The 26,314-nt window shown below is 43.4% G+C and overlaps 1 protein-coding gene across 1 annotated transcript in view; it reads left to right on the forward strand.

Annotated features, from left to right (window-relative positions):
• Window positions 1-26,314, forward strand: part of ROBO1 (roundabout guidance receptor 1) — a 607,752-nt gene that overhangs the window by 575,087 nt on the left and 6,351 nt on the right. The window contains exons 22-27 of the mRNA XM_088442732.1: window positions 1,555-1,662; window positions 5,083-5,227; window positions 6,180-6,425; window positions 11,133-11,536; window positions 15,600-15,752; window positions 25,467-25,775. Of these exons, the coding sequence (XP_088298858.1) occupies window positions 1,555-1,662; window positions 5,083-5,227; window positions 6,180-6,425; window positions 11,133-11,536; window positions 15,600-15,752; window positions 25,467-25,775 (1,365 nt within the window). The remainder of the gene's footprint in view (window positions 1-1,554; window positions 1,663-5,082; window positions 5,228-6,179; window positions 6,426-11,132; window positions 11,537-15,599; window positions 15,753-25,466; window positions 25,776-26,314) is intronic.

The raw sequence follows: 26,314 nt of genomic DNA on the forward strand, positions 1-26,314 counted from the left end.
ATCATACAATTTTACTAGAGTTGTGAACAGAACATGTAGTATAAATGACGGGGTAAAGTTGCTACACACGATCAGTGGTAGCAGCTTCTGCTACGAAGACTGTTGTGTGTGGATCTGAGCGCTCAATTAGCGCACTGGACCATAGAGACCAGAGAGCAGCTACCAGCTAGAAGAGACAGGAGTCTTACCATGAGGTGGGAGAATGTATGCTTAGAGAGATCAGTTCTGTAATCTACTGGTTCTTTTATGTATGTATATTTACTAAGAGTTGATTAACCTTTTCAGCTCAGACAGGCTGGCCCTACTGACACATCGTTAACGGCTTTTAGCGTACGCTCGTACTGTATATTTTACATACTGTACACTTTGTATGAGACAGACTATAGCTTAAGTGCTAAGGATGCCCTCTTCATGGACTGGTCATACTTACTCTAAAATCAAGTATTTAGAAACCCCCGTCTAGAAAGGGATCGGTATGAAATACCGCCACACGCATCTCCGGCAGTTCAAATCCTGGAACACCAGCAGTGAAGACCCGACAGGTAAGTATTTTAACTATTTACTAACCTAGCCTTCCCTTAGGGGTGCCTAACCCTTACCTCCCCCCAAGTGCCTAACCCTAAGTGCCTAAATCAAACCCCTCCTTCCCCGCAACCTAAACTTAAGTCTCCAGGGGGGTGCCTAACCCTAACCTCCCCCCCGGGGGTGCCTAACCTCCCTAGCCTATCCCTAACCCTCCTGTGGGGAGGTCTAACCCTTAGTCCTCCCCGGGAGTCTCTAAACTAACCCTCTCCCCCCCACGGCTGTCCGCGCCCACCGCCCGGCTTGCCTTCAATTGGTATGCCGAACATCGGGCTACCGGCGTAGGTAAAATGACAGGCATCGGGATTTCGCCGCCTGTCATTAGACCCTTGCCGGGATTAGACAGTCGGGAAGCCGGCGGTCGGCATTTAGACCGTCGGCTTCCTGACTGCATCCCTCTAGAAGTCCTGCATTTGCCCCTGCAGTTCATTGTATTTATCACACTTAGTAATAGCCTGTTTAATCAACTACAAGTATGGATGGAACAACACAGTGAAATATTGCTTATTTTGAAAAACAATCTATATCTACAGATAGCCAACATTCTACATTGTTTATTATAATATCTAAGAACACTACACCATGAATATTTCTTCACGTTACCATTGCAGGTTAAACAACGTGGCATTTGCACTCATTTTTAAGAGGAACTAGTTTTTAACTTTTTTACCTTCTAGGCAGATGTGTTTTTTTTTCATTGACAACAGATAAGATTGTGTATTGGAAACAAAAGAAATAAACATAGATCTACTGTCATAGCTAAGGGCACAAATCTGTCTACAGTCAAAGACAACACCATCTAAAGTTGGAGTTCCTCCTAAAACTGAAGTTATCTTTAAAATAAGGGTTTTCTTGTGAAGAATCTTATGTGTTAAATCCTAATTATTGTTAAGCTATATTTCCTCTTGGCAAACCAATAATGGAGCCCTTCATTACCTGTCCACCATGTTATTTAATGTATTTGTATTTTAGATTACCGAGCCTCAGACACTATGCCAGCCACTATCCCCTACAACCAGTCCCATGAGCAGAATACTGGCGGATCGTACAATAGCTCGGATCATGGAAGTAGCACATCAGGTAACTGTTTGTATGCTTGTCTAGCTAATAATAGTAGATGGGGAAAACTATACATGGAAATAAATAGCCAGTATTTCAAATTTAAGATATAAAATTTCATAATAATAAAATGTCCCATAGTTTAGCCTCAGGCTGGTAAACAAAATGACTGGATCCTAGATCTTGTAGTTGGTTTCAGTAGCATGTGTGACACCGAATATACACGTGTCCTCATACATCTATCCGGTGGCGTCACAAGGGGGGTGCGGGCCGCACCCGGGTGTCACCTGCCAAGGGGTGACACCAAGGTGCTGGCACCCCCTCAGTGACAGGAGCTGGGTGCTGCACTGTAACATTAAGTGCAGCACTCCGGCTCCTGTCGCAGTGAAGGAGCCAGCACTCTGCACTTCCGGCACCCCCCACCACCCCAGTGATGATACCCACGACATGGGCCGGGGTTCGGCCACGAGGTGACGCCCCATGTTAGTGAGGCCATGCCCCTTTTCTGTGCCGCGCGCATGGCATCCCTCCCTACACCGAGTGTCATGGCGGGGAAGGACGCCACTGCATCTGTCCTATTTGCGCCATAGCGCGACGTAGACGCTCCTCCATAGGTAGCGATTTCTATGCTTTAGTAATTATTCCCAAATTTTGCGTCCTAATTCACTAGCTAAGTCGCTAATACAGCACTAAGGGCCCGATACAGAGATGAACGTTAATCCAATAATTAACGTACATCTCCGATGTTGAGGGATCTGTGCCTGTGCATGACCTGTTTTGTGCATGTGTAGAACAGGTCCTGCGATTGCGCTCGCAGACTCCCCTCCCCACCCCCCATCCCCCAATTCGTAGCATGATTGACATTCTGGGGCGTTTGTGTGGTCACCATTCCCAGATACGGGGGCGTTTCACGATGGTTGTGACGGCGATCCCAGCCTGCGACGTTGGTCGCAGTGCTACGATGGCAATACAGTAAGGAAGCGTCTGATGGACGGAATTGCGCAGCCGCTTGTGTGCTGCTCTTCAAATCCGTCCGCAGATTAAGTATAATTAACAATGTGTGTCGCGAGTCACTTGTATAAGAGAAGTGTATTTTGCCTTTTACCACAGCTTACATACTTTTTCTTGAATTGTGCGTTTTAATTCGCTAATAGTGTACTCACAATGCGGGTATAATTATAATAACCGACTGGTCTTCCACGTTGGTCCTTATATACCGGGTATAAATTTGTGTTCTCTCACCACGTTAATTGAGGAGTTTAAGGAAACTTATGTTCCACTGTCAATTTCAGGAGCTGCTAAATCTAGAATTAAAGCTGTTATATATAATATAAAAGAAAAAAAGATACTAACATTATTCACAAACATACAGCTAAAAGTTATCTGAGCAGACGGTATTTGAGATAAAGGGCCTAAATCAGAGGTGGACGCCGGCGCCTGCAGATGCTGCTACGAAGCTCTTCCCTGTTGTACATCCGTGCGTATGACTGTGCAAGGACTGAGACGCCCACTTTGAGCATCCGTAGACACTGTAATACGTCCCCATCGGTCGCACCATCAAAAACCCACACTAGCCTACGGCAGGTGCAGATTTTCCATCAGGGTGTGGCCTCCAATGTGAACGATTGAGCACCCGTGTTCGCACTCTTCAGCGACTCGCCTGCGTCCACTCCCATAACACGCCCACAAGATGTACCATCTCAGCGCGTCTGTTTAGCCACCTCCCAGTCACTGCCCAGGAACGCCCCGCAGATTTCTAATACATTTCTGACACCGCATGTCTCAATCGCACTGTGGCACTCATGCGCCCTTTAGGGGTATATTTACTAAAGTGCAGGTTTTTAGAAGTGGAGATGCTGCCTACAGCAACCGATTCAGATTCTAGCTATTATCTTCTAGAAGGTGCTAGATGAATGATAAGTAGAATCTGATTGGGTGCTATGGGCAACATCTCCACTTCTATAAACCCGTACTTCAGTAAATATACCTTTTAGGAGTTTTTAGGGATTTTCATACAAGCGCAGTAGCAGAAAGTTTGCTCTAATCCATTAACATCGCTATTGCCTGCGGGTCTGAATCAGCCCCAAAGTTGTGAATATGGATCCTACCTCCCAACTGTCCCCAACTACTGTATGTAAAGGAATTTTTTGGTTTAGGATAAGTATTACCACCTTGAGCCTTGGAGAGTACAATATGGTCATACCATGGAACAGCAAAGCAAAGGTACAACTTGAACATTGTATCGAGGACCATTCTGCTGTAAAATTAGATTTGTGCTTCATTTTGCCACAGCTAGCGCTAAGCATAGACGCAAGCTGAATTCTGATTGGCGGTTTGATATTTTTTCTTTGAACATTTGCATATTTTAGCAATGATAGTCGATAACCCTCAGGCTGTTCTGCTAGGTGATGTGGAGGTAAGCCTTGGCATAAACCGCCACCCTCTGACAGGCGAAGCGAGTTGCTTACACCAGCAGCACAGACGGTGTAATGGTAGCATTACTGCCTCACAGCACTGAGGTCGTTGGTTTGAAACCCACTACGGCCCTAACTGTGTGGAGTTTGTATATTCTCCCTGTGCTTGCGTGGGTTTCCCCCGGGTACTCCGGTTTCCTCCCACACTCCAAAAATATACTGGTAGGTTAATTGGCTCCTAACAAAATTACCCATAGTGTGTATGTGTGTGCACATGTGGTAGGGAATATAGAGTGTAAGCTCCACTGGGGCAGGGACTGATGTGAATGGCCAAATATTGTCTGTAAAGCGCTGCGGAATATGTGTGCGCTATATAAATAACTGGTAATAATAAATAATAATCCTTGCATGGGTATGCATTGACTGGACAATCGATAGGCCGGCCTCCGATAGCCTCACATTACAGCCTTAACCACCGTTATTATAACCCAAGATGTAATGTAAATGTTATTTCTACAGAGGGCATGCTTCCCTTTTCTATATGACTAAATGCCCGTCTTCTACTGCTTTCCTAACTAAAACAAATAATTTAATTTAGCTTAAAACTATTTTTAAGACAGTTACAAACGATATATATTCAGCGACTTAATGCAACAGTGAAACGTTAATAGATCACATCAAGATCGTATTGTATTTTAGTTTGCAGCAATTAAATAGTAAAAAAAAAGCACTTGAAAAAATATGTCTACAGCTCATTTGTTTTAGATGATAATCTATAATGCAATTAATCGCTAGGGGAAGATCACTCTAAATGGTGCTGCTTGTAAAATTAATTTGTGACTTTATTGCATCTAAGGTATTTATTAGCTATTAACGTAATGTATGTGGGTAAATTATGTCTATTTTCAAATTATTATTTTTTTTTACATATTTATTTTTATAACAGTGACATAATCGCGAAAAAAAATAAAATTACTTCCAGTAAAGAGTTATCCTTTTATACTTAGTGTCCTCCATACTCTTGCAGGTAGCCAAGGTCACAAAAAGGGAACACGTGTCCCTAAGGGGTCTAAACAGGCTGGCATGAACTGGGCGGATCTGTTGCCACCACCTCCGGCACATCCACCGCCACATGGAGCTGGTGAAGACTATACTTTGTCAGTGGATGAGAGGTAAGGCCCCCCTCCCTTCCGTTTGCTCAGTGCTATAGTTATTATGAGAGACCTCTGCTGGACAGCTTCTGTACTGCTGATGGACAGCCTGGGGGTTTGAGAAGAAATGCCAATCTGCCACTTCATGGGATAATCAATGATAACTGTCTAGAGCCCAAAAGTCTATAGGTTACATACGAGGTGATAGTTACCTTTAGAATTCTGGAACTAGTGACAGCTGCTTAAATTACTATAGGCACCAGTGGGTATATTTACTAAAAGTCGATTTGGTCGATGTTGGGTCGATTTTGTGTTTCAGGGTCTGAATCACAACTTTACTAACAGATGATTTTTTACATCTTTTTTTTTAAACAATGTCAAAAAATCATCTCTAAGTGAATATGTGATTTAGACCCTGAAACACAAAATCGGCCAAAAATCGACTTTCAGTAAATACACCCCTAAGTCACACATTTGCTAACAGATCATTTTTGACATTATTTAAAAAAATTATGTCAAAAATTATCTGTTAGTAAATGTGTGATTTAGACCCTGAAATACAAAATCGACCAAAATCAACCTTTAGTAAATATTACTGCCAGAACTTAAAACTGTTTCCCATTATTGTCACCGTCGTCCAAAAGACACATTTATACAATGTCATTTAAAACAACACTTTGATTATAGTCTAGAAAAAGATTGACAGTACCACTAGGAACAATCCATTACCGAAAGATAAAATAGAAGTAGGTAAAAATCATTATCTGTATTCAACCTGGAAATAATCAATCCTTGTTAGATAAATACCATTGAGGTTTTGGTAATGATGGGGGTACCTCAACAGACTCCCCACTATGGAAAAGGGCTTAAATATATATTTTTTTCTTATTTGTATACATGACATTTCCACCTAATATCAATGAAGCCTGAAAACACATAAGAGAATCCATTTTTGTTCCAATTATCTTACCAGCTATGACAGAGAAGTACATTGTCCAATGCCACCAACAAGAATGTATCTCCAGCAAGATGAGTTAGAAGAAGAAGATGAAAGAGGTCCTACACCACCAATAAGAGGAGCTGCTTCTTCCCCAGCCGCTGTGTCCTATAGCCACCAGTCCACTGCCACCCTTACTCCGTCACCTCAGGAGGAGCTCCAACCAATGCTTCAGGATTGTCAGGAGGATATAGGTCTCGTTCAGCATCAGCTTGAAAGAAGGTAAAATCAATATGAGGCATCAATAACCATATTTAGCCACAAGTAATCCAGTTTTATACTAGACAAAAGGGCTGGACTGGTACTTATCGGGTGTGGTCATACAGGGATGTGGATGTGGCTGGGTGGTTGGTGGCTGGGGAATATTTTTTAATCAGCAAGGTTGGGAAGTGTGTGATTGTTTAATAAACCAATATTCTTTCTTTTCTCCTTGAAGAACTCATTGTACGCCATTATATATCACATGCTGTATGTAACCCATATATAGAAGGATATAAATAGTCAACGAGGAGTTCCATGATCAAAATCATAATAATATATCTTTAATCAGTGGCGTAACTTCATCCTAATTGCCCAGAGGCAAGATAAATGTTGGTGCCCCCTCCCCTCCTTTGCCGTCTCTTGGACTTTGTAAACAAATTTAAACCTGATTTCTAGTTATGCAAAAGGACTACTTGGCCCATCTAGTCTGCCCTAAACAAATGCACACACTTGGGGCTGGAGCCCCGCAGTAGCTGACTCCATTGTTAATTATGTTTTCAACCTGCGCGTTCAAAGTGAATTTTGGAGGCATTCATCATGCTTCCTTTACTTAATGATCACTTCCGAAAAGCTGCTCTTATTGCAGATTCAGCTTTTCGGAAATGTGAAAGACTTCACCCACTCTGCCGCTACTCCCAGGGCACCTTACCAGTAACTACGAACGCCAATATCTCTCGTTTCCTGGGGGCTGTGGACACGCTTGAATAACCTCCTGATAGCCCAGAGTCTCCTCTACATAGCAAGCTAAGAACCGGCTCCAGTAGCTTGTGTAGATCGGAGTTATAGGGTTTCAACCGAGGGGTATCTTGAGCTTCCAGAAGGGCTATTGGTTACAAATCATCAGTAAATTTGAACCCCGATATCTCAGGTTCCCTGGGGGTTGGGGACAAGCTGAAAGCACCACCCAGTAGCCTGTATGCCCTCTAATTTTCAAGCCTAAAATCAGCTCCTGTAGTCTGTCAGAAGCTAAACTAGAGGCTTTGAAAGGCGGGGTGTTAGGAGTCTGCAGCAGGAGAGGGGAGCTCACCTTTGACCCCAGTTCCGAACCAGATCCTGCACCCTCAGCACCTCAACAGTGGTACCTTCTGAAAGCTGAGAATCTCACCTTTCCAATTATATCAAAACCACGCTTCTGGACTGCCGCCACCGGGAGATATTGGTGCTCAACTGGAATCAGATCCGGCTGCAGAGTCAAACAGGCAGCTTACTCTGACGCAGCCTGAGGCAATGGCAGGCCCCCGTGTAATAGAGGACAGTGCTAGCTGGACTGGACAGCACTGACTGCTACCCGGACTGTGGGCCCCTCTATCACCACTAACCTTTAGCACCTCAAGCAGGCAGGAACTGGACATCGGGGAGGCATTGGAGCATTCTACGGGGGAGAGATGGAGGATGCGGGTAAGAGCTCACACACAGTGATAGCCTCTCTGTCCTCCTCTCTGCACGCCCCTGAACTACTGTATCTCAGCTACTCAGTCAGGCTCAGGATCGCGATCGACCAGAGCAGAGCACAGCTGATGCTGACCGGCGCTCTGGCTCCGCTCAGCGGCTCCTTATTTACAGCAGGAAAGACACTGATGGAACGGGACAATGGAGGAGGTGCCCCCTTCAGGGCTAGAGCCCGGCGGCAGCTGCCTCGATTGTTTCCCACAGTTCTGCCACTGTATTTAATGCACACATTGGTACACACATAACACATATAGTATAATGAACATAAAAAGTTACCCATATACCATACGTATCTACAGACACATCATGGTGCTATTTATTGGTCAGTTCAATAAACTGCTGCGCTGCATTTACCAGACCTTTGGCGCTAGGGGATCTCTATGATGTGTTCCTTTAAAGAGACACCAAGTCAATAGCCACTTTCTAAAATATATCTGACTTCCAGATATGTCCGTACGGCGTGAGATGTTTGGCGCAACTTTGATGCTCCACCATATGCAGCGATGTGTACTTTTTCCAAAATTGTCCATTTTGGTTGCATGCTAGCCGGACATAAAGATGCTTATAGTGTACCAGAGACACTAGATTAGTACTGTTGTCACATAGCAATTGCTGTTAGGCGTGCATCATTTTGCAGATTAAGCATAATGATACGTGGCGGCAGGCATGGCACGGCCGCTCATATCGGACCTGTCTTTTGTCCTTTGGTACCAAGATTTGTGGCTTATTAAATGTGCTGCTAGCTCCAATAGTCTGTGCATTGTACTTTTGTCGCATTAGCGATGTGAATAAGACACATATTTAAGGAAAAAGACACTCGGCGCGGCTAAATCAAGTCCATGGTGCACCAAACAGGACTTTTTGGCGCGATTTTATCAGAGGCGAATGTGGACAGATCTGTATACATAGCACCATAGGGCTCCTGTCTAAGAGCAGGTGTACCAGCAAATATAACGATCCATTTAGTAACTGAAGCAGAGGCCAGAGAAGGAGTTAAGTGCATGAGAACTATGAAGGATTTAGAAAGTGCCAAAAATAACAATATTATCCCCAGCTCCCTGCATTCAAACGTTATAAAAATGTGCGTTCTAAATACATTGTTATAATAATAGTTGTAGCGACTCCTTGCCAAGTCTCTTATTAGTAAATTCATTTCTGTACATTGATTAATTTGGTTTCAGAGTTTATGTCGGTACAGAATGTAACGTATCATTAGGCTTTATCGTATTCTTTAGTATGTACTGAGTTCTAGTTTAAGATTCAGCTTCTACAAGAAATCCATGTCTTCACGTCCTACTTCATTTTTTATTTTAATAAACACAAAATGAATTAGGACAGTCAAAAATACCTGCTGTTTTTTAAATATTGCATTTATGAGTATTTTTTATTTACCTAATGCAGGGGAATTGAAGGGCAGACTAGATGGGCCAAGTGGTTCTTATCTGCCGTCAAATTCTACGTTTCTATGGAATAGATAACTATTTTATTCTTTCTGGTGAATGTTATTATATCAGTCACTGGTATACAATGATTCCTATTGAGTATTATTCTCTAATTCCTATTGAGTATTATCCTCTATGTAACCAGTACAGTGGAATTTTGTGCAAGGAGTTTAGCATGTTTACCGTAGAGATGTGCAGTTGGGTTTTCGTAAACCAAACACACCTGAACTTAGGGGTTTCTGAGTCAAATTGTTCCAAGTATAACGGAATCCCGGCTTCGGAACTCAGATTTAAAAACAAAATCTCGAGTTTTAGATGAATGTAAACGGAATCGGTATGATATCCCGGCTGCCGCATGGCTGGGAGTTCGAATCCCAGCAGCGGCAGCCCGACAAACCAGCAGAGCCCGGCAGTGGAAGCCCGACAGCGCTGGAAATCCCGATCGTCCTAAGGTAAGTATATACTAACCTAACCCCCCTAACCCTCCTTAGGGGTGCCTAACCCTAACCTCCCCCCCTGTGCCTAACCCTAATCCCCCCTCTAAGTGCCTAACCCTAACCCCCGCCCTTCCCCGCTGCCTACACCTAAGTCCCCCGGGGGGGTGCCTAACCCTAACCCTCCCTCCCCCTGGCCTATCCCTAACCCTCCCGGGGGGGTGCCTAACCCTAAGTCCCCCCCCCGGGTGCTCTAAACCTAACCCCCCCCTCCCCACGGCTGTCCGGTCGCGGCGTCGGGCATCCCTTCGATCGGGATGCCGGGCACCTGTCTCCCGGCGTCGGGGAAATGACAGGCGTCTTGATATAGATGCCCGGCATTTCACCCTCGCTGGGATATGACAGTCGGGAAGCCAGCTGCCGGTATTAAGGCAGTTGGCTTCCCGATTGTATACCATGTAAACAGGTGAAAATGACATGATTTTAGATATTTTTATCAATTTTAAAAAAATCAAAAACGAATCTGAACCATAACACTGGAGGGTGGTTTTGCCAAAACCATAACATTTGAGGGTGGATTTGCCTAAATCAAAACATGGGGGTAGCGCACATCTCTAGTCTACCGCCACTGAAGGTCATTTAATAACAAGGCCAAAAGGTGTAAATCTTCAAAAGAAACTATAGCAACCAATCAACATTTAGCTTTTATCTATCTAGTGTAGGTTACACAACGAGAGCAAATATCTGATTAGGTGCTGTGCTGTTATGAGAATTTACACCTTTGAGCAATATTACTTATTGCTTACGATTGTTGCAGTAACGTTAGCCAACTACTTTATGCAGTATATATCCAGAAAGGATGGTAGCAACACAATCTCTTTCATCTGATCATAATCTAGAATAGAAATCCATTTGAAAATAACTTGGCATCTTAAGGTTTCAAACTTTCAAGATTTGTGACAGTGTTTTGAATAAAGTTGCATTTACTTTAGACATACACAATAGCAATATTTGCATACAATCCAGATTTTATCTCTGTCTGTTGCAAAGCTCCTAAGGTTTGGGACTTGCACGAAGGTTAATTTGCCATACTTGATAAAAACACCAAAGTTAGTTACCCATTAATGTGTACATACTGTACCATGGTGGCAGCCATTTTGAAGTCTGAACCATTATTCATGCGAGCAAGACACAAAGTGCATTATGCCTCCACGATGCCATTAGTTACTGAATATTAGTCCAGACCACACAATGGTTCTCCTGAGTGTCTGCAGGAGGCAATACTCTAAAATCAGCTACAATATGTTGTTGACCTTACATGCTTATTTTTTTTACTTATATAGACGACATCAAATAAGTCCTCCTCCACCCCCCAGACCTATATCTCCACCTCATACATATGGGTACATTTCTGGACCAATCGTCTCTGATATGGATACAGATGTTCCAGAAGAAGAAGGGGATGAAATGGAGGTTGCAAAGATGCAGAGCCGCAGACTGCTACTACGCGGCTTGGAGCAGACCCCTGCCTCCAGCGTTGGAGACTTGGAAAGCTCCGTCACTGGATCTATGATCAATGGATGGGGCTCTGCCTCTGAAGAAGACAATGTCTCCAGCGGGCGATCTAGTGTCAGTTCTTCTGATGGGTCCTTCTTCACAGATGCTGACTTTGCACAGGCCGTTGCAGCCGCCGCCGAATATGCTGGATTAAAAGTAGCGCGACACCAAATGCAGGACGTAGCAGGCGGTACGTTTTATGCACGTATTATTTTATTTTTTTCTGTGAAATGCTTATATTTTAGAAAGTTGCATATTATTTGGACTAGACACTATAGCTGCTGAGATTGGGGCAAAATTTCTGAAAAAGTGCTACTAATTAAGTTTTTTGAAGACGCACTTTCATCAAATTTGTGTGTTTTTTTTTTAGTATTTACATGCAGTAGCTGAAGTCATTGTCTGTAATTTTTTACTAACAATCATAAGCTGCCCACACACTGTGATTTGGTCACCCAATTTCATTGGTTGAAAATGACCAGTACTCCCAATTATCACATTTAGGATTGCTTAGATGTCATGATTGCCTTAATCCACTCACCAAATTGATTTAACTATTTATTGTTTTCTTATGATGGTTTTCCTGTGCAGAATTTTAGGTATATTTTTTTATCTAACTTGCTGCTGTACCTTCCAAAATGTCTAATTTTACCCGGTGCAAAACAGTAACGTGCAGTGAGGCCAATGGCTGGCTGGGCAGGCACACATGGAGATGGGTTTGAGTACTCAGAGCCTGACTCACCCCGCAGTGCCGTAGTTACTGCTCCCGGCACAGGCCACGCCCCCTTCATATGACGTCATGCGGAGGGGGCATGGCCTGCACCAGGCCTCGGGAGGGGGTGATTGCAGTAATGCCCGGAGCATCCTCGGGCTGCTAGGGCAGTGTTGTGATCCTAAGGACGTTCCTGGCGGCACTGCTGCAGAGATTCTGGCAGCAGCGTGCCGTTACAGGCACCCTGCTAGCTAGTTGCAGGAACTGTCAGTGAGCGGTGGTGCTGCCCACAGAGCTCTGCACTCTGTGCGGTCGCACCACTCGCACACCCCTAGTTACGGCCCTGTCACTCTCTACTCACTGTAACTCTCCCCTCACTACACTAAGCTTCAGTGTCCATTGATTCTCCTACCTGTATCACTGTGTCTTCTGTGACTGAGCTCCAATCTATGCAGTGCAATTCCTGGTCACATGACACATCCAAGGTGTCCATCAGTGCTCAATGCACAACCCCAATACTCAGAGGCATGCCTCTATTAGGTCTCTTTCTGTGCAGCTTACTGTCCGTGGTGTGGCCACGCCCCCAGCTCTGCAAATAGTGTCTGACCATACAGAAACGAGGCTGAGCTGTTGTTGCCTCATCTCCCTGCAGTCCCAGGGAGCTCCACAAAGCTGGTGAGTGTTAACTATAAAAATGATTACAATAAACAAAGAAGATGTTTATATGTTATAAATATCATCTTTGTATTATTCTAATCATTATTATATCAAATCTCAGGAGTATGACAGTGGAGGCTCTGCCTTGACTGCACATCCCTGGTGCATAACTGTGGGCACCAGTTTTCCCAAATCGTTTCCTATTGTAGTTATACAGATGTTTCCTCATATACCTAGCTTCAAAACACCATGTGGTGCGAAATGCCTGGAGCAAGTGAGCTGCCCAGAGCGGTGTAGCATCTTTTATGTGTCTTTTTTGCTTGAATGTGTGTCTTAGTAACAGTGTGATGCGTCAAAACCGCTTTACGAGAATGCACTGATTAATTTGATATGCAACCCTTGTATATCTGTGTGCTACAAAGAGGGGTATTCAATATGGGAGCGAAAAGTCCATGCTGGACTTTTCGCTCCACATCGGAGATTTTCCAGGGATAAAGTATCGTGCGCACGCTCGCTTTATCCCCGTATTCAATATAAGAGCTATGAAAACGGGAACCTGCGAAGTGGGATCTGCGAAAAAATACGAATTTTCCTGGAATAAATTATAGGAACCCCCTAAAACTGTAAAAACGAAAGTCGGGGATTTAAATAGCAGCTGCAGGTGTTTTTTCCCGACATTGAAGAAGTGATGCAGAAGAGTACTTAGGTTATTTTTTTCGTTTTTTTTAGTGGTCCCATCAAATTTGGGGTACATGAAAATGGGTACTAGCATATTTTTAAGTCCCTAAAGTCTTTATTTAAAAATTCTGCAAATATGCTCCTGCCGCTAATAGCCTATTCTAGAATACACCTGCCGCATACTTGCAGAATAGCCCTGAACCTATTTCCCTATCTTTAAACACTTTTTTTCCCTTTTTTTTTTTTTCACCCCAAATTTAAAATTATTTTTTTGGGGTGTCCCTATTTTTTTTTAAAACTTTTTTTTGACACAGTTTATTTTAAAATGACATTCCCAGGGATGCAGGCTATTTTTTTTAAGCCTGCACCCCTAAACCCCAATTCTGCATTTTTTTTTCGCCACCTATTCAGTGGTGAAAAGTTATCCCCATTTTTTTTTCAAAGACTTTTCGAACCTGCGAAAAGTCTTTGAAATTGAATACAATGTAAAACCAAAACCAGCGAAAATGACGTCATCGGTGCGAAATTATCGCAAAAAATGACTTTTCACTCCATATTGAATACCCCTGTAAGTCTGAATCTGTACAACAGAACTTGGTGTGAAAAGAATTTGCAGCCACACAGCATTTGTGTACATACAGTATGTCATATACGGACTCAGATTCTACACAGAAGTGTCGCATATCAAATTAATTAGTGCAGTCTCACGAAGCGATTTTGTTGCATCGCGTTGTGACGCACATTTGAGTGGAAAAGACGCTCGGCACAATCCGAGTCACTGGGGATGTTTTGAGCGACATTCTAGAAAATGATAGCTGAAATATGATTGGTTGCTGTTGGCAACACCTCCACATTTTTTTTTTTTTTTTAGAACTGTTTATAAATCTACCCCTATATTACTGAATTCTGCATTTCATGAAATGTATACTTTATAGCTATTGTTAATTCCGTCTGCTCTGTGATTTTGTAGAGATATACTGCAATAGGGAAGAAATCCATTTGGAACAAAAATGATTGGCATATTCCGCGCAGAGCACTTAGGCCAATTTTAGCCACAGGAACAAGCTAAGTTCTGCACCCAAATGTGGAATCAGATAAATATTACTTAGATCTATTTTGAAAACGTAGCTCATCTCTATGAAAGAAAAATGCTTAAGTTGCTTCTCCGACCAAGTGCAAAAATGTTCCCTAACCTCTACACAGGGCCGTAGCTAGGGCAGTGCGACCTGTGCCATGGTACAGGGCAGGGGGCGCTGTTTGGGCCTGACAATTTTCTGTTTATTATCATTCTCATTTGTAGCTTCCTCCCCTATCTCTTCTTCCCCCATTAAGGGGGGAGATGTATCAAACCTTGGAGAGAGTGATAAAGTACCAACCAATCAGCTCCTAACTGTAATTTCTCAAACAGAATTTAAAATGACAGGTGCTGATTGGCGGGGACTTTGGCCCTCATTCAGAGGCACTCGCAAAATGCGAGCGGTCGCTCTGAATGAGGGCGGCCGCTTGGCTTTTGAAGTGCGGCCTCCTGGTCGCTAGCTAAGCTGTGGGCTACCACCCACAGCTTTAGCGACCGACCATCGGGGCTTGCGACGAGACCCTAAGGTTGGGTCTCGGCAACCGCAAGCCCCAGGGAGCTTCCTGCTCTGATCGAGCAGGAAGCTCCCCACTGACATCATTGCTGATGTCAGTGCGGCCGCCCACAAAACGGCAGACATTCCTTAAGGAACGCCTCCGTTTGTGAAACCACCCCCCCCGCCCCGCCTACAAAACGGGTCGAGCTGGCGATCAACATCGACAGCCGCCCATTTTGTAGTGAGCTCCGGAGCTAGAGGATTTCTCTCTCGCTCCGGGGCTTGGACACGCGCAGTACGGCCGCTGCGTGTGCGCAGGGCCTAAACATCGACCTGCTTGCGAGCGCTCAGCGCTTGCGAGCGGGTCTGAATGAGGTCCTTTATCTCTCTCAAAGGTGTGATAAATCTTCCTCTTGGTCTAATCTATGTACAGCTGCTTAACCTATTCACAGCATCCAAAGATGTCTATGGTCTGAAGACACCTCAGTTCCTGAGACTCCCTGTCTCCCTGTAAATACAGCTATCCTGTATTATATTTGTGTCATAGCTCAGTATAGCAATATGTATCCAATTTTATCTTGTAATCATGGCTTCATGTAAGAGTCCGTTTATTTACAGCTCATGTCCTCCCTTTGCAGGCCGCAGGCACTTCCATGCAATGCACTGTCCCAGACCTACAAGCCCTGTGTCCACCGACAGTAACATGAGCACTGCCGTCATGCAGAAAAGCCGCCCACCCAAAAGACAGAAACACCAGCAAGGACATCTACGGAAAGACGTCTACACAGATGGTGAGGCTCATTTACATACAACGCAATTAGGCTTTTATTACAGTCCCGTCATTTCCCTGCATATGCCACGAATTTAGTCTTTCTCCCCTTTTTCCAAGTTTCTCATTCTTTGAGGCCTAATTTATTTTTAATGTGTTTTAGAACATTTTACTACGATAATGAATCATTTTAAGCTATAAATATGCAGCGGCATTTGGCTGAATTGTTCTGCTGAGAAAAAAAATAGTCGCCCAGTTGAAGGGGATTTAAACCCCCCTGCTATACCCCCCAAACTGATTCCCAGGATTGTTCCCTCCATTCCACCCTCACTGTAACAGGGGACTGAGGCAGGGCCTCTGTCTGAGAGCTATGAGGTTTGACACAGTAATGGTCCAAAGGCCTGCACTCACTTTTTATAAAGGTCACAGTACAAACGAATCCAGGAACTACGGCATAGGGCATAGCGTAGGACTCATAGAGGAGTGTAACCCTTCTTTTAATCTAGTAGAACATTGGGTTGGAACATTGGAACTCTCTCTTCAAACAATGATATACTTATACACTCCTCAAATGATTTGGAACATCAACTTCGAGCCAGGCCTTATTACCTAATATCAGTGCCTGACCTCACTAATGTTATTATTGATGCAAATCTCTGCAGCCATGTTCAACAAATCTAGTGGAAAGCCCTCCCAGTATTCTGTGATAGAAGAAAAGGGGCGATCTACTTCATAATAAGGTTTTGGAATGAGATGTTCAACAAGCTCGTGTGATGTTCTGTGATTTTCAGGTCTCCACAAGCTTTGGCCATCTAGTGGATTTCAACAATGAGAATATTCTACTGATTAAATAAATGTTGACAGGTCAAGCAACTACACAATGGGATTATTATTATTATTGTTCTTCTTATTAATAATTATAATAGTATTAATTTCCTTGTAATCATTTCAGGATTCATGTAGGTGAATATACAGATGTGTCCTCATACATCTAGCCTCCGTGCACTTTAAATAGCCCTTCAAGTCACACCAGGCCGTGGCAAGACTCAGTAGCGCAGAGCGTCTTTTTGTGCAACTTTTTACCTGCAAACGCGTCTTATTCTCACAGTGATGTAGATAGGACGCACGAGCAGCTTCTGCTGATTAAAATGATATGCGGCATGCCTATATTCTGTGTGCTGCTGTGGGTGTATCTGCATGTGAAATGCTACTTACAGTACCACAGCCGCTGACACTGTAACGTAGCATTTCGCAGGCAGATACACCAGACAGACAATTCCATCATGTTGGTTTTTTGAACTTCTGTGAGTTGCTTGGTTACCAGTGTGATCACTTTTTCCTGTACCCCAGTTGCTCATGAGTGATATTGTGCAAAGTTCCCACTGAAATGTTCAGTCCATCAGCAATATCATTAACTCGAATGCGTCTGTCCTCTTGAATCAGACCTTCAATGCGGCACAAATTGTCATCTGTGGTGGACATACTTGGCCGGCCGGATTGCTGCTCATCTTGAACATCTGTCCTGCTATTATCAGAGGCAGCGCACCAAACCCAAACCTGTTTCCGTGACATAACGTTATCACCGTAGAACTCGACAAGTTAGCGATGAATTGCAGCTGCTGATGTGCCTTTTAGACGCAGAAATCTGATCACACTACGCCATAGTTGCCGACATTCAGCTCCCTCCTTCCGGGCGTCATCGGGCCTCCCGCTGCGGGGGATTTCTAGCTGTAGTCGGGGGGGTCAGGTGGCAGCCAGGAGGCTTGCATGCCTTTCCGGGGGGGTTGGGAACGGCACCCGATATTCGGGAAGCTCCCAACCAAATCAGGAGGGTAGGCAAGCCTGCACTACGCACCTCAATGTCCTGCCTTCTTACCACTGATGTTGGGACAGTATGACTGACATGAGGCCAGAGGCGCATTAAGAGAGGTGGGGACCCGTCCGAGGCCCCTCTCCTCTCTCAATGGCGCCCGGCCACTCATTGACCGCAGCAGTGAACTCTGCACACTAGTCTGTTCCCAGTGTCTACTACACATGTGCAGGTTACCGGGAAAATGGCGCAGCTGCCATTTTTCCAGCGATTTCCCTACTGCAGGAGGTGCAGTCTAATGGACGTGGGGTGAAGCAGTGGTCCTACCTGTTGTGGCCTGGTGGGAAATTAGAATGAATATAGAACATTACACACACAAGAGGTCTTGTTACCTTACTTACTGAACCACCCTCGAATAAAGATAGTTTGTTGCATTCTGCTTATTTTGCTAAATTAGTAATTAGTGCCAAAAATGACAGTCTGTATTGGAATGTGTGCATTATTTAAAATCAATCTATGGATCGCACAATGATGAACAATTTTAATTTAGCAAATGATAGATAGCTGAAGTGGACTGCAATATTTTTTAAAGTGCTCTTATCAACATTAATGCACTTTAGCTGCTGACACTAGATACCAGTTCTATTGATTTACATTTAAAATCAATTCTTTGAAAATATTCCATTAGCTCATAAGAGATATATGTGTGCATTAGACACCAAAATAAATTGATGATAGTGTTTTTTTATTTTTCATTTTAAAAATGTATTCCTTACCAATTAATTTCATAATATTATTGTGCTGAATGTTAATTTTAGTACACTAGGTAACGTGGACCACCACAGTTAATATGAATGATCCATCCTCATCTCAGTTGTGGATCAGTTCTAGGTCCAGGATGCTTACTCAGTTCCAGGTCTGACTGAGGAGCTCATTCAGACCCTCTCGTTAGATGCGAACGCTCGCTTGATGCGTATGCAAACCCAGCGTACGCCCAGCAAGGCAGGCGATCGCACAGCAAGGCATTAGCACGCCCACTATGTCTTGGCGTGCGATCACTATGTGTATGCAGACACCCACCAGCCATTGGTACATCGAGCACCATCGGATGCGATCGCAGCGCTTATGGTTGACCATACCCTGCCACAAGCACTGCGATCACTTCAGTGTGTATTTCAACCAGGTGACGTGTACAATGACGCTGCCTGTTAATTATGCATGCCTCTGTAACGGCGTTGGAACACTCAGGCACATCTGCGTTCGCACCTCCACTCCCCCGTTTCTGGTGGCCTGCCCCTGTCACCACCCACAAAATGGCTTGACCTGCCACTCATTCAGCTGGGCTGTGTATGTGGGGCGAGCGTACGCTTCCCGATCTCTCGCTGTGGACTGCGCATGAGCAATGCGATACATACGCACGCTCAGATCGCAACTATCGGTCAGCTACAAGCGTTCGCATCATAGCGAGATTGTCTGAATGAGCTCCTCAGCTCTATGTGCCCAGGGGAAGTTCAGTATTTCAGAGAACACAATCCTAAATTCCCCTGCATGTGGCCACTATGATTTTCTCAGGTAAAGATGCCTATAGTGCAGTAGCCCCCACACTGCTGATCATATACAAGGGAGCGCACATTGAAGTTCCGTTTGCCCTTTCACTTACAGAACTGAAAGCTGAAACAAGGTTTCACTGTGCATGCGCTGCCCCCTTACGGTATGTAGTCGGGAAACTGGTTGCCTTAATACCGACAGCTGGCTTCCCAGCTGCTTTATCCCGGCGTGGCATAAATGACCGGCGTCTATATCTAGACGCCTGTCGTTTCCCCGACGCCAGGCGCCGCGAGCGGACAGCTGCGGGGGGGGAGGGTTAGGTTTAGGGCACCCGGGGGGGACTTAGGGTTAGGCACCCCCCCCTCGGGAGGGCTAGGCTAGGGGAAAGGGGGGTTAGGCACTTAGATGGGGGATTAGGGTTAGGCACCCCTAAGGAGGGTTAGGGTTAGGGGGTTCGGTTAGTTTATACTTACCTGTGGACGATCGGGATTTCCAGCGCTGTCGGGTTTCCGCTGCCGGGCTCTGCTGATCTGTCAGGCTGCCGCTGCCAGGAATCGAACTGCCGGCCATGCGGTAGCCGGGATTCCATACCGATTCCCCCCTTACACATGCCGAGTGTGTGGGGGTCTGCTGTGTGTATCGGCACTTTTCAGAAGGTCCCTCACAAATTTTGCTTTTGCTACAAGGTGTGCGGAATGTGCAGCCCAGAGATGAAGAACTCTCCAAGGCCACTCTCTGCCTTCAAAAGAACAGTCCTTAGGCCTCTGCCACGCAGCACATGTGCCGGACACTGCATGCTCTGAAGTGGCTCCAGCTTTGCTATTTTGAGAGCATAGCAAAGGCTAGTGCAGCATCACCAGACCCCCGCACTACATGCCAGCTGGTCTCACATGTTGGGACTTGTAGTTCTACAGCACCTGGAAACCCGCAGCTTGTCCTGGTCAGCCTGCACTGGGATATTAGAAGTTACAGTGAGACATGTTTTTTCTACAGGGAATGAATATATATCAAAGGTGACTGCTCATAGTTTTCTAATCAGCAATAGAGAATGTTATTCCTCATAAAACAAGTGTTAATTATTATCCACAATAGTTTTGCAGCAAAGTATGTAAGAGGAAAGAGTGCAAACAAAACAAGAAGAATAAAAATGCAAAAGCTACTGTATATAGATGTATGGAATACTAATATTTCAACTTGCCTTTGCGGTGATCTGCTAATTGGACTGCCATTCTAAGACACTTTCACTTGGTGAATATTTGCTGTACCTAAGCCTACAAAATCCTTATTGCAAGTGATACCAGGATATACTGGTGTCCCAACCGTTATCCAATCAGGGGATCTCCTAGCAGCTGAATCATTTGAAATATTTTTTCTATTCTTGCTCCCATGAGATATTTATTGATTTTATCATTGTTCATGTATATGTAATTAATGTTATTTTATATACTTTATACATCAGTTTCTCTATAATATATCTACCATTCATTGGTTATTTTAGCGCTATACTACTTTATATAAACATAGTTTCATTTGCTGCCACAGAACGCACAGAAGTAGCACCTGCTTTTGAACCCATTGGGGGTATGGGGGGTTTTGTGTGGTGCCATCGCCCAGGCTGCGGGGCTCTGCCTGCGAGAGCTTACAATGTAAAGGGGGATAATGCCATATTAATGACATGGAAATTGATCTTACAGATATTATTTATGTATATTTTTTAACAATAAACTGTGTCAAACCTTCAAACAGTGAATTCAGTATGTGTTGATGTACTAATAGCATGTGCATAAATCGTGTATTCCTTGGAGCGCAGAATATTGTAGAAACGTCTTATTTTTCTTGCCAAACAATTAAATGATCGGCAGCCGATATTTAAAATATATTCAGTCACACAAATGAAATGGCACATATGAAATACTGACCTGACATTTCAAAAAGCTGGAAAATGGCCGAGGCCTGTTTAAACCTTTCAGTTTCCGATCGCTATTTTTTTTTTACCAGAGGTATTGACAAGAGGCAGTCTTAACTATTATCTAAAGTGTTATTCCAAGCAAATGTTGTGTAAATAAACTTGTAGCTTCTAATCATCTCACTTCATGCCTTCACACACAATATCGACCCCTGCTGAAGAGGTAATTCTCGTATTCCCATGGGGGCGCAGAAATAAAAGACAGGCGGTGGGGTGTTGTTTGAGGAGCAAAGCCCTTAATGAAAATGCCTCAGGTGGTCAACGTTTTATTAAACCTCTACATTTCTTCCCCTCTCTTCCTCTTTTAAAAAAAAATAACAAGTGGCGAGCTATTCGGAGAATTTGCGTTCGGCACGTTTCAGTATTTTTTTTGTCATCTTGTCAGCCTTAGTAAATTTGCTGAAGGGACGCGCGTCCCCTGCCTCCCCCCTCCTCAGCAACAACAATCTGATTAAGAATTTCATTACCGTCAGCAATTTTTCAAAGAGGGGCATCACTTCCCATTATCATATGAAAGCTTAATATTCTAGATTCTTATCAGCGGCTGCACAAGGGGGTTTCAGCTCTTTATATTCTGTCTTTGAGTATCAGACACTTGATAAAAAAAAAAATGACATCTCCCAGCACAGAGAACACAAATGATTTTTGGAATGAGTAGGTGACCGTCATTATCTGTATATTACCTGGAGTATATATTCAGAAACCAATATCCGAGATTGGACGACACTGATCACAAACATGATGGTACACCTGGACAGCAAGGCTCCTTAGCAGCTTGCAACTTAGATGTTGCAAATGTATCTGATTTGAGGATATTTCACTTGGAACTAGTAGGAGTTGCTGGGTAAAGGCAGGAAATTCTATATGCAGTAAAAGCAACACTTGGGACAAAGAAAAACTATTTAAAATCTTTGTATCCCATAATTTACAAGCATGGTAAGAGACTTGGGGGGGGGGGAGGGGATTTATCAAAGCTTGGAGAGAGATAAAGTACCGACCAATCAGCTTCTGTTAGTTTACAGTCCGTGTTTGAAAATAACAGCAGATGATTGGTTGGTATGTTATCTCTTTCCACTTTATCACTTTCCAAGCTTTGATAAGTCTCCCCCATAGGGATAAATGTAGTAAAATGTGAAGCCAGCCCTAGAATGTTAAGAATCCTTATCGCAACATATCGTGGCAATAAGGATTCTTTTTTCGCCAGCATGTAACTATTTGACCGATCACTTTACTTCCACCTATGGAACCCCAAGCGGCTACTGGCAATTGCAACAGTAGTTTCCACATATTTTAAGGGCAGAATTAATTAATACCCTTAGGGATATTTCTATAAATTGTGCACTAATTAGTAATCTGTGTTGCCGCTTATCGTTTGCAGAAAGTTACAATAAAATGTTCACAGTAGTTTGACGGGGTGGCTCAAGCAAGATTTCTGGCTTCACTGGTTCCCCATTGTCACATATAGATCAGGGCCTCCCTTGTCATACTCCTGAGATTTGATATAAAAATGATTAGAATAATACAAAGATATTTACTGTATAACATAAACATCTTCTTTGTTTATTGTAAGCATTTTTATAGTTAACACTCACCAGCTTTGTAGAGCTCCCTGGGACTGCAAGGAGACGAGTGATGTGGCAGCAACAGCTCAGACTCGCTTCTGCTTGCAGAGCTGGGGGCGGGGCCACACCAACGGCAGTAAGCTGCACAGAAAGAGAGCTAATAGAAGCATGCCCCTGAGTATGGGGGGGCGTGCCGTGAGCACTGATGGACACCTTGGATGTGTCATATGACCAGGAAGTGCACTGCAGTGTTTAGAGATCGGAGCTCAGTCAGCAAATGCAAGAGAAGACAATGATGCAGGTAGGAGAATCAATGGACACTGAAGCTTTGTGTAGTGAGGGGAGAGTCACAGTGAGTAGGGGGTGAGAAAGGCTCCCAGCACTCAGACCCGTCTCCAGCCATTGACCTCACTGCACGTCACTGGTATAGATAACGCCAGGGCCGTAGCTAGGGGTGTGTGCGTCCGTTGCATATCATGTTGTGGAGCGAGGTAAAGGGGTGGAGAGGGTACATATGTTTTTTTTAAATTACCTTCCACTAATTATGTCTAAGTAACCCAAATCTTACAGCGTGCCTCCAATAATAAAAAAAAAATTGGAAGATAATAAATTAATTCACTTGACTGTTACATAGCATTTACAAAATGAATAAAAGAGAGGCTGCAAGGCCATAGTGCATATTATAATGCGTCCTGCATTAAAGCAGTAAATTTGATATATGTGATCAATATAAATTGTATCTTATTCAGCATATCATCTCAAATAGACTATGTTCCTTCCTAATGTCAGTGCTTCAATTAGTAATCCCATAATGTACGTATAAATAGCAAATGTATGTCAGATTAGAAGCTGCTATTTGGAGTTTATTTAGCGCTTATTCATTTTAATGCACATTTAGATATAACAGGCCTTGTTACTGCAAAACAAAGTGAGGTAAAAACGTATTTTTGCAGTCATATTAAAGCGGAAAGTGTGACTTTATTAGAAAATGTTTGAGGAGGCCATTAGGTGTGCCTGGGTGGTTATAGCACTGTAAGTTCCAGCATGGAAACGTGTAAACACAAGCACCGTTATGTGATTTTGGGATAAATAAATGAATGAATTAATAAATAAGTAAATAATACTGCTTTGAAATAGGTAAAAAGAAATGTAAGTACATCCGTTATAAATACAGTGTGTTACCTTGTTACTGTTCTCAGTAGTACAAACAATGAAATATGTATGAAAATGTGCTGCAGTCTATATTATTATTATTACTATTCTATTTGTAGTAATATCTGTATATACTGTATTTGTTTTTCTTTTTTGAAGTCACATAATGAATCAGTTATCTGTCACTAGTGTTCTTACATTAATCCTTTTTACACAGTAGATGTACAGTACAAAATTGAGCAGCCACTTAACATCATAATTTATGAACAAAGTACCACAGAACTTAATTGCATTACTATATTCTCTCTTTAGTAAATTACTTTTGATTACTGAACGTTAGAGTTGCAGTAGGTGTTGCACAAGTATTTGATGTAATCAATATACAAAATAAAAAAAAAAATAATAGTGAACTTGGTCTTTGAGAAATAAAAATACCACGTTAAAATGCAATTTTAATCAGTGAAAGTGAATTAAACAGTACTGGCAAAGATCCGATACAAATTAAGGGACCAAAACATCTAGCCGCTATTGCAGCAAGTCCCTGCTCTGTCGTCAGTGGGATCCAGGAATCGGGAATATTCAACATGTAGAAAAATCGCAATTTACTGATCCTGACCCGAAAATGGTTGGAATTACAGAGTCAGGGATTTTTTACATGTTAAATTTCCCAGATCCGCCAATGGATCGCCAATCATTGATGGCCGCAAAGAATGATACCAGAGTGAGGGAAACATAGGGCCTGATTCAGAGCCGCTCATAAGCGGCCGCTCGTTCGTTCCGAGCGATGTTTGCCCAACTGCGCATGTGTACAGATCGTAATACGCATGCGCGATCCAGTCAGTGCGGCCGAAAATTGTTTGTTCGCTAAATAGCGAATGCCTGCTATTTTGAGTGACATGAGGAGGCGTATGTGGGTGGTAACAGGGGAAGGTGCTTGAAAACGGGGAGTGGAGATCCGAACGCAGGCGTGCTTAAAGGTCAAAACGGGCGTTTTATGGGTGTGCATAATTACTACAGCAGCGTCATTGACCACGTCACTGGGTTATTTTATAGTCAGAACTGCTCGCATGTTTGTGGTAGGAAAAACCAACCACAAGAATAGCGAGCAGTTCATACGCTGGTCGATGTACTCGATTAATCTAATAAATAGTGGACATGACGTAGGATGCGAGCGGCCAGGGGGCGTAGTTATCCAAAAAAAGACTGCAAGTTTTGTTCGCTCGTTCAGACATAGAGGCGTGAACAGACCGCAAAGAGCGAACGGTTCATTTGAATAGCCACCCCTTTTTTCTGAACGAACGACCATAAATAGCGTCCGGCTCTGTGGCTCTTGGGCAGCTGTGGAATAAGTTTCAGCATGCTATGCTAGCTGGACAGTCAAAGGGGTCCCGAGCCTGGCATACGTCATGCACTGACAACTAGGACACTGATAGGTAAAACTACACTACCCGAATGCATTATCTTAAGAATTCCATTTAACTTCTAATTAAAATCATTTAGAATTTTGAAAATACATAAAATAAAAAACCACAAAATAAGGATTTGGCTAGTGAATTATCATGTTAGCTATAGCGTTAAGAGCCATATTCCATTGATAAATGTGAAGTCATGTGACAGATGACATAATTGTATAGTTCATCACCATATTTAGAATAATGTAAGATTTTTTTTTTAATTTTACTATTTTATCTTCTTTAGATCTACCACCTCCACCTCTGCCCCCTCCTGCCATTAAATCCCCAACGGGGCCACCCAAAGCACAACTAGACATGCGTTCTGGCATGCCTCAAAAGTATGCTCCTGCAGAGCAAAGACTAGATAGACCTACAGAAAGAAAAGGCGTCAACTACAGAGGAAGGGATGGAGCGGACAGCAGGCAGCACGCAGACGTCCGGACACATTCCGGAGAAAGGAGAGAGTCTGTGGAGCAGCAAATGGACGGAAATTTCAAAAGAGGGAAACCAGGAAAGAGAGATGGCACGCCAACAAAGAATCCTCAGCTACAAGGTATTGTATGGTAGGATCTGTATGCAGCCATCCCCTCCATGGCAGGTATTAGTACTGATTATATGGCGCTCACCATGTTAGAAATGAAGACACTTTACATCACCGTTACTCTACACTTATGTCATGCCAGATATACTGTAGGCTATTCCTAAGCTCCTTTTGAAAACTTCTACATGCTCCAATTTATAGAATCCCCCCCCCCAATGTTGTTGATTAAATTCTATGTACGAGTAGGCTTCTAAAACTGTAGATTAATCTGTAAGTACTTTTATTTGATGAAATGTAGCATCTTCTCCTTCCTAGCAGTAAAGGTACTGTAGAAACATACCATTTCAGCAATGAAGAAGCACTAGGCTTTTATGTAGCATACAGGTTACCCTACTCACCTATAAGTACCAGTTAGAATGCTCGTTATCGCACCTGCCACCATGAATTGCTATGGTTCTCTTATGGTTTGCTTTATGTACTATGACTATAGAAAGTCTGTACAAATATATTTGACAAGAAAATATTCTTTGTTTAAATTAATAGTGTAGCTA

This window comes from Taudactylus pleione, unplaced genomic scaffold (genome assembly GCF_031769625.1).
Source record: "Taudactylus pleione unplaced genomic scaffold, aTauple2 ptg000316l, whole genome shotgun sequence".
NCBI classification, from domain to species: Eukaryota; Metazoa; Chordata; class Amphibia; order Anura; family Myobatrachidae; genus Taudactylus; species Taudactylus pleione.